Source organism: Mytilus edulis, chromosome 8 (genome assembly GCF_963676685.1).
Source record: "Mytilus edulis chromosome 8, xbMytEdul2.2, whole genome shotgun sequence".
NCBI classification, from domain to species: Eukaryota; Metazoa; Mollusca; class Bivalvia; order Mytilida; family Mytilidae; genus Mytilus; species Mytilus edulis.
Genome location: NC_092351.1, coordinates 71563278 through 71572229, shown reverse-complemented (window position 1 = coordinate 71572229; position 8952 = coordinate 71563278). Strand labels below are relative to the sequence as shown.

At 31.2% G+C, this 8952-nt stretch overlaps 1 protein-coding gene across 1 annotated transcript; it reads left to right on the top strand.

The window, feature by feature from the left end:
* Positions 1-5408: 5408 nt before the first annotated feature.
* Positions 5409-6926, top strand: LOC139484310 (uncharacterized). Its single transcript, XM_071268047.1, has one exon. The coding sequence runs from the start codon at positions 5409-5411 to the stop codon at positions 6924-6926; it is 1518 nt and encodes a 505-aa protein (XP_071124148.1).
* The last annotated feature ends 2026 nt before the right edge of the window (positions 6927-8952 follow it).

The window sequence follows — 8952 nt, the reverse complement described above, 5'->3', positions numbered from 1 at the left end:
TCATGCTTCACTTATCAGAATCTGTTTGTGGAAAATCTTACGATATCCGTTTACATTCGAATTTGTTTCCCCTTTTCAAATTGTAATACATGTAGGAACAAGTTCTGCTTTAGTTCAAGTTCGAATGAACAAAGTGATGAAAAAGAGTTCGAGATAGTCGGATATCTCTTTATATTGTTTGTTTCATTTTATAAAGAATTTATTTCTTTTTGACGTTCCATGGAAGTTAAGATTTTATTTAAGTGTTTCAGATAGTAATGAAAGGTTCATATAAAAAGAAGATGAGGTATGGGTACCAATGAATATATAGGTCACCGTACCGCCTTCACCAATGAACATACCCATATGGCAAAGTCAGCTACCAAAGGCTCCGTTAAACAATCAAAACGAGTGATCTAACATTCTAATTTATGTAAAAAAAATACTGAACGAAAAACAAATATGTTTAACAGCAACAAAAATCAACTATTGAATCACAGGGTCCTAACTTGGAACAAGATCATACAGAATGTGACAGGGTTAAACTTGTTAAATGGTATCACCCTCCTAATTAAGGACGGTTGCGCAACACTGATAAACTAGAAAACAAATATAGTACATAGCAACAAACAAACAGTAATAACATATTGTTTTTTCAGGTTCAAAATATAATTCATGCACTGCAATTTTCCTTATTTGCGAAAAGGTATGGATGAGTAGATATAACAAAAGATTATTATACAATTAAAACTTTCACTAAAATAAATTTGGCTCGTTTAATTTTCATAAAATTTTGTCAAAGTATGTACTTTGACCCTTTAACAAAAATATAAAAAATTCACAAATTTTGAACCAACCGTTTTATCAGAAAAAATACATTATATAGCAATTTGACAAACACCAATTTTGATCATTGAGAAGCTTAATATTCCTTTTACAACACAACGTAATTAAAACGTTTAGATGACTTTACAGAGTTATTTCCCTATTGCGTTAGGTACCACCTTAAATTATTTAGATATGAATATAATATGGTTACAATCCTCAGTACAAATGAAATTTGTGAATTTTAGAACATTGTCTTGTTGCTTATATATAAGTTAACTTATCACAAAATATTAATTTCTACTGTTTATAGTGTGAATGGTTTATAAACATGGCAAGTTTCAAGTATTCAAATGTGTTAAGACTTGCGTGAGTATGGGGACTCCATCTGCAAAAGTTTATCACTGTGTTGAAGAATCAATGGTGCCTTTGGCTGTTTTCTACAGTTTGGTGGGATTGTTGTCTCTTTGACACATATCCATTCGCTATTTTATTACTGTTTAAACTGCTAAATGTTTAAAACTATTGTTTGTTTCTGAGCTTTAGTTAATCCTGATATATTTTTATTTCCCACATGTGCCTCTTAATACAAACAATTTATGTCCTCAAGCATTCTTTTTTTAATGAAATTTGGATTTTCGTTCGAGCGTCAATAACAAAAATACAAAAAAATAATTGACCTTTGCATGTTATTGCAAAACTGTAAATGTATAATTTATTTAAAAATATTTAAAAAAAATGTCATTTAAATAAAATATACATTTGTATTCTAAATATTTATTTAACTGGAAATTTGAAACTTTCAAACAAAAGATCGAAGTTTGTCTGTAGCATTGATTAACATAATAAACATCTGTTTCAAAAACATAAAAACATGACAAAAATCATTAATTTAAAGTAGATAAAGAGTCATACAGTAAAGCATGTTGTGATACGGTTGTAAATTAGAGTCAGCGTTATAATATTGATTGGATACACAGCAAGGTAGATACTTATTATAAATATATAAAATCTACAGTATTATTTTAAATTTTGTTCTGAATATTTGTTGATTTATAAATCCAATTATTATTATGTTACACATTTTATTTTTGATGTGAAATATTGAGAAGAAATTCACTTTTTAGAAATGAGTTTCATTTTGGAAGGGACAATTTCCGTGATATTCAGGATCACACTTGGATCCAGGTTGATAGAAAAATAGGCATGGAAAAGCATGATTGTTGCAAGTTATTATTTAAAAGAAATCACTACATTTCAACGATAATCAATTGTGGTGACATATCAAACGTTTACATTGAAAAAAAAAAAAAAACACACCATAAAACCAAACAATATGGAATTGATAACCCCCATTAAATATTATTTCAGTGATATATCATATCATGCTATCCAATTGAGATTTACTGCTCACAATAAATCTTTTTAAGTTAGAGTTCCAAGTGAAAGATTGAAGTAATCCTTTCGAAGGTTTTCGGCATCATCATCAAGCGTTTAATCGATACGGGATATCTGTGTCAGAGATGACCACTGAGGTATTCCATTTGCATAAAAATTCCGCCTTTTTTCTCTAGATTGTAAGATTTCATAATACAACTTTTCACTTGATTTAACCAGCACGAGTTAAAGCAATTTGAGAGGCAATATGAATTGAACTTCCGAAAAGCTTGAATTTACATATGTTTAGGTGGGGTTTGCTGTGAATATTTTTTGTCTGCGTTTGCTATATTTTTTTGTCATTTTTTTTGGTATTAATTTCTTCTTTTGAGGAGAAAGAGGGATATTAGAGGCATATTTTCAACCATCAAATATCCCCGAAAGTATGATTTTCTTTTGCAGTTACACTGAATGTCAACGTGCTGAATAATCTAGCTTAGATGAAGAAATATTTGTTCTCTATAATATTTCTTGTCTACTTATTCTAATTGACAAGACAAATGGAGTCAAAGCAACGTGTTGTAGCACATTACTCATTTGATCATCAGAGGCCTTTGGGATATATTCTACTGTTCAATTGTGAAATTCTACACACACTTACAACATGTTATTCTTCTAGGGGAAGGGGGAAGCTTTGCGATTATTAAAGTATTTCGGTGATTGCTATTCCAGTAGAATTAAACCATAAATATAAAAATTAAGGTAAATATCTCATTTATTCTTCTCAAATTACGTGTTTTACTCGTTTAATGGACACTATATTGTGGTATTTTTTTTAATTTATTAAGTCAACATACATGTACCTTGAATATGCAGGTGTTTATTTCTCTTACTCTAATATGATATAAACAAACCCGCGTTCTAATAAGCATCAAATATGTTTGACACATGTGCACACATTTACTGTTTTTATTTACGTTATTTTCATTTTTATTCTTATAATAAAATATAAGAAGATGTAGTATGAGTGCCAATGAAACAACTCTCTATCCAAGTCATGATTGTTAATAAGTAAACCATTGTAGGTCAAAGTAACGTCTTCAACACGGAGCCTTAACTCACACCAAACAACACACCATAAAGAGCCCCAATATTGACAAAATAACGCCTATGACGCTATACAATATTGACCTGTATTTGTTAATTGGACTTCGTGTCATGCTCTTAGATCATTTTAACATAGGCAGGCATTATATTTGATCACATTTTACAAATCGTTCACGCTCAGTGTAATATGTAAACAATATGATACCTACATTGTAACAATGTTGAAATAAGCATAGAGCATGACACGAAGTTGATTTAAAAAAGATCCATGCCAATATTGTATAGCGTCATAAGCATCACACCCTTACTCCTTAATTTGGTAGTTTTACACTAAAAGAAGACTTTTTTGTTGAATACACTGAATTTGATCATTTGTATTTGTAATTACTTGGTGTATCAAGCATTGGTCTTAAGTTTTGTCATAATCACTTCAATAAAATGTAAAACGACATTTTCAGCAATTTGAGGAAATGTCTTAGAAAATTCTAAACCAAGTCGTATCATAATAGTATTTATTGTAGACAAATGAATGATCAAATTTTCTCTCATCTGCCTACAAATACTTAAACACGACACACCATGTTACTCTAAAATGAAACTTTCACTAATGGACTTAATAATCTTCATTATAAAGTCCCTCCTGGTCCATTATATCTATCATGTTCCCAAAGTTTCAATTTCAAATTAACAATATGTGATTAATTGAAGCATTGAAGCTAAATGAATTATCCATATAAAAGTGTACTGACTCCATGGAGGTTACAATAAGTCTTTACGTAAAACTGAAATATCGGCCGAACCAAAGAGAAGGACAAACATTGCTTCCTTTTTAGTGAATATTGTTTTCAGGTACTGCTTAAAACATTATTTTTATTTCTTTATAGCTTTATATTCGTCACAGTAGTACTTAGGAAAAAGTTTTCTATTATAGCAAAATATAGTGAAACAGGAGAAAACTTAGAAAAACTCAATAAAACCCTAATTTTGGCTTTCTCTGCTACTTATATTCATGGTAGAGTCCTATTTCACGGCAAATGTCTCCATAAATGGGTTTTTGAGACTCAATTCACTCAGAATAACTTATTTTTGCAATTTGTCATTACAATTGCATAAAATATTAACAAATAAAAGTACATTCAAGGTCAAGGGTGCATTTCAATAATATGTGTAATACCACCATAGTTTCTATGTCTTTGTTGAATTTGGACCTCCTTAAAAAAAACTGCACTTAATTTATCTTTAGTTTTAGATAAGGATAATTGACAAGAGTGAAGTTTTATTCTGTCAAAAAAAGAGACTACATTGCATATAAGATAAAAACTATCACTTGGATTTAACCAGTCGAGTAAAATTTTCACCCCTTTTTTTGTGTACAAGCTTTTGTAATAATGAAATTAAACATACGTTTCAAAATATCTTATATAGAAATATCAAACACCCAATATATATTTTAATGACTCAATTTGTTTACTGCAATGCAATTTATTTCCTCCAACTGTCAAGACAATATTTATCCGACCATTTTTTCTTGTCCAAAACGGCATTTGTGACTTCCTTCTTCGTTCAGTAAGATAGTAAATAGTCTTCATACTCATTTTTCATCAATACGTTTTTTAATTCCGTCAAACTTCATTACAGGCCAGTATTACTAAACAACATTTGAGAATATTTTAGAGATATTTTCAAGGACAGTTAGCTAATATTTGCCACTGATTAATGCCCGCTTAATGTATTTTTTCTTGTTATAGACAATGAAATGTCAACCATGTTGTTAACAGGACCGCAATTCACATGCAGAATATCGGTGCACCGAATGTGAAGAAGCGCTATGTCATAGCTGTAAATCTCAACACAAATCATTTAAAGTGAGCAGAAATCACAACGTGGTCGAATTACAGCAAGCTTCCGCTCTGCCTATGGACAATCAAAAAGAGTCTGTCGGTGTTGGACATGATGAATGGATTATGTGTCATGAGCATAGAGAAAGATCGGTAGAATATTTTTGTATTAAACATGAGACGCCATGTTGCATTCTTTGTAAAAGACAATATCATAGACATTGTTGCGACGTTGAAAAGGTTGATGACGTCGTAGATAACAACAAATTGGAAACCATCACAATGGATCTCTTATCAGCTATTGAAGAACGCAACACTCGCTTAAATGAGGTTGTTGATAAAGAAAAGTCGAACCTGAGAGATTTAGAAATGATAAAGAATAACTTTATCGCAGAACTAAAGAATGCTAGAATTGCCATTGACAGACATCTAGATGTGTTACAAAATAACATCGAGCAAGAAATGATGAAAAAATATGAAACTCTCATGAGAGAAATAAATAAACGATTAACAAATCTCACACAAAGAAAAACAAATATGATATACCAGTACAAAGTTATAAAAGAATCTTCTTTAGAATCTGCGTTGTCTTTAGGACAAAGATATTTAAGGATTATGCGTCTGAAACATAAAGAAGATGGTTACAGCGAAAGCCACAATACCAATCCAAAATATAATTTACAAAGTATTGCCAATTCCAGACTGTCTTACGTAAAAACGAATGATGGTATAAACATTAGGCGCATTTATCAGACTTTGCATGCACCAAATAATAGAACGGACATTTTTCGCGGAGATACAGATAAAGACGAAGTAGAATCTGGTTCTTCTACGGTTGAATTGGAATCACAAGCTTTCAATTGGAAGTTGCCTTGTCCTGGGTCAGGTGTATTAACCCTGCCTACATGGTATTCTACTAAACATTCAGAGTCATCAAATACTTCACCACTCGAAATTTCATCGTCGTCAACTGTTACTCAATATACCCATCTATCCTACACATCCGATCCTGGAAACAGTTCACCATTTAGCTTTTATATCAAGAACTCGTTTTTTATTGAGAAAAGAAACAAAAATATTGACATAAGTGATGCAAAATTGATGCCAAACAAGTATGATATAGCTATAGCGGAAACATCTAACCCAAGGTGTATGATATACACAAAAGATGGTTTCAAAAAAGGCCAACTTCAGTTAAGTAGTGCACCTGATAGTATTGCTGTTATAGAAGGCCACCGTATAGGTGTTTCTTTAGATAATGCGAGACAAGTGTGTGTGATAAATACAGACACGTGGCAGCTCATTAACATTCTTCATTTCAAAGACGACTGCCATGGACTTGTTTATTTTGAAAAAAATCTGATAGCGAACTGTGAGAATGAAGGGCTAATGTATATTGATGATTCTGGAAAATTAGTCAAAAGTAATAGTGATGTTAAAGGGGCATTGTGTTTACATCTCGACAATCGAGGAAAACTTTATGCTGCTAAGATAAACGTTAAACGCATACATGTCTACGATCTAACCAACAACAAACATTATAAATGCCATGTTAAAGGAATAAGTGATCCGTTAGGGCTGACAACAGACAGAGATAATAATTTATATGTTGCATGTTATGAAAATGACACAATTTTTGTGAAACATTCGCTTCATGCATCAGCCAGATCAGTTTTAGTAAGAACAGATGGCATTGACAGCCCTTGGCGTATCGACTACGATGAACAAAACGATGAGCTTATTGTAGTCAATAATAATGCCCGTTCAATATTCATTTTCAAAAAACGGTATGATAAATAGCATCTTTACTGTATCTTTTTTATTTTTTATTGATCTTTTTGGTGTTCAAACTACAGTGCATACATACATTTTTACAATACATAAGTGAATAACATGATATTTTTATGGCATTGTTATACTATTGATATTTTACGAATAAGACATAGTAAAAAAATTACAAGTAAATGATGTGAATACTCAGTATATGATACCTCTTATGGATACTTTGGAATACATTAAATATGTATGATCATATCAAAAATAAATTTAATTAAATATATTCCATAAATCCTCCCCATCTGTCGACAAATGACTCGTATTTGTCTTAAGAAAGATATAAATAATATCTCCAGCCTTCTTTTCAAAAATTTAAGAAACGCTTGCACAGATATTAACAGTCTGTCTAATTGTGTGTTCTTAGCACAGTTGATGTAATACTTTGCCTGTAGAATACAATAATTTAAAACTATGTTATCAGAATTTAATACACCGAAAATTACACTGTCTTTATTTAAAAATATTTTTACTCCAAATACTAAATACCACCAATTAGAAAATTCTCTCCAAATCGTTTTATTTCTGTACATTCAAAAAATTTATGCTCTATAATTCTATTTCTTTACAACTGGCACATTCATTGGTTAATGAAAGTTTATATTTTTCAAGAAGATAATTATGTGAGACTATTCTGTGTAACAATTTATATTGGAAAGCTTGTAGTTTGCTTTCTATAGTACATTTAAAAGCTAGTGAATAAATATTTTTCCACTTTTCGTCACTAATTTCTATATTAAAACTTTCTTCCCACCTTTTTTGTGAAATAGGAGAAACACTTCCCCGATCGATAAAAAGTGAATATACATCTTTAGCGAATAACTTACTGATAGGCATTTTTTTATTCTCATGCTCAAAAACGAAACCAAATGAGTTGCTGTTAGGCGACATGTGTTGTTGTAATAACAAATCTTTCCAGTCACGTGGTATAGCAAGTTTAATTGATAGAATGTCTACAAAAGTAACATTCAGGTTATATTTTTTATTAATAGCATCATGAGACAAAAATTCGCCTTTATCATCTACAATATCATTGATGAACCGTATGCCTTTCGTGTACCAAGATCTGTAAAAAATACTCGTTCTGTCAACTTTGATAAACGGATTGAACCAAATAAATTCTTTTCTAACATGAAATGTATTTAACGGGATGAATATACCCTTGAAACGTTTCCAGGCAGATAACACTTCTATATAAAAAAGAGGTGCTTTTAAATTTAAAAACTCAAATTCACATCTGCTCATAAATAAATCCTCTAAATCAAAAAGGGAGAAAAATGCTTTGGAAACATGTTTCCATTTGGAGTCATGTTCTGACAAAAATCTTTTTACCCACATAATACGAAATGATAACAGCTGTACTTCAAAATTTGGGGCTTTCAGTCCCCCCTCGCTAGGAAACTTTTGAATGACTTCCGATTTAACTTTCGGAGTACCACCATTCCATAAAAAAACTATTAATGTCACGTTGTATTTTAATTACATAAGCTCTTGGTACATGTGTAGATGAAATGACATAAATAAGCTTCGATATTGCAAGTGATTTAAGTATTGCTATTTTACCGATCAAGGAAAGGTTTCTGATCCTCCACATTTCAGTATCCCCAATTTTAATACCAGATATCTGATTGTTTTTACGAATACTTATTGCCAGCAGTTCAACGGCCAAAATAAATAAAAAAGGAGACAAAGGACACCCTTGTCGAACGCCTCTCTCAATTTTGAATGGACTAGAACTAAATCCATTATTTACGACAAGACTAGATATATTTGAGTATAAAGTTGAGACCCATTTCCGGAACTTGCTACCAAAATTAAAACAAACCAATGCTTTTTGAATAAATTTCCATTCTAGCGTATCAAACGCCTTTTCGAAATCGACTAGTAATATAAGCCCTGGATAATTCTTTAAAGCAGTAAACAATATAATATCAGCCATGAGTCGTAGATTTTCACCAATGTATCTTCCAGCCACATATCCCGTCTGGTCCGG

What these genes read in the sequence shown, in the direction of transcription:
- LOC139484310 (XM_071268047.1), top strand. Translation starts at nt 5,409, where the DNA reads ATGGATCTCTTATCAGCTATTGAAGAACGCAACACTCGCTTAAATGAG.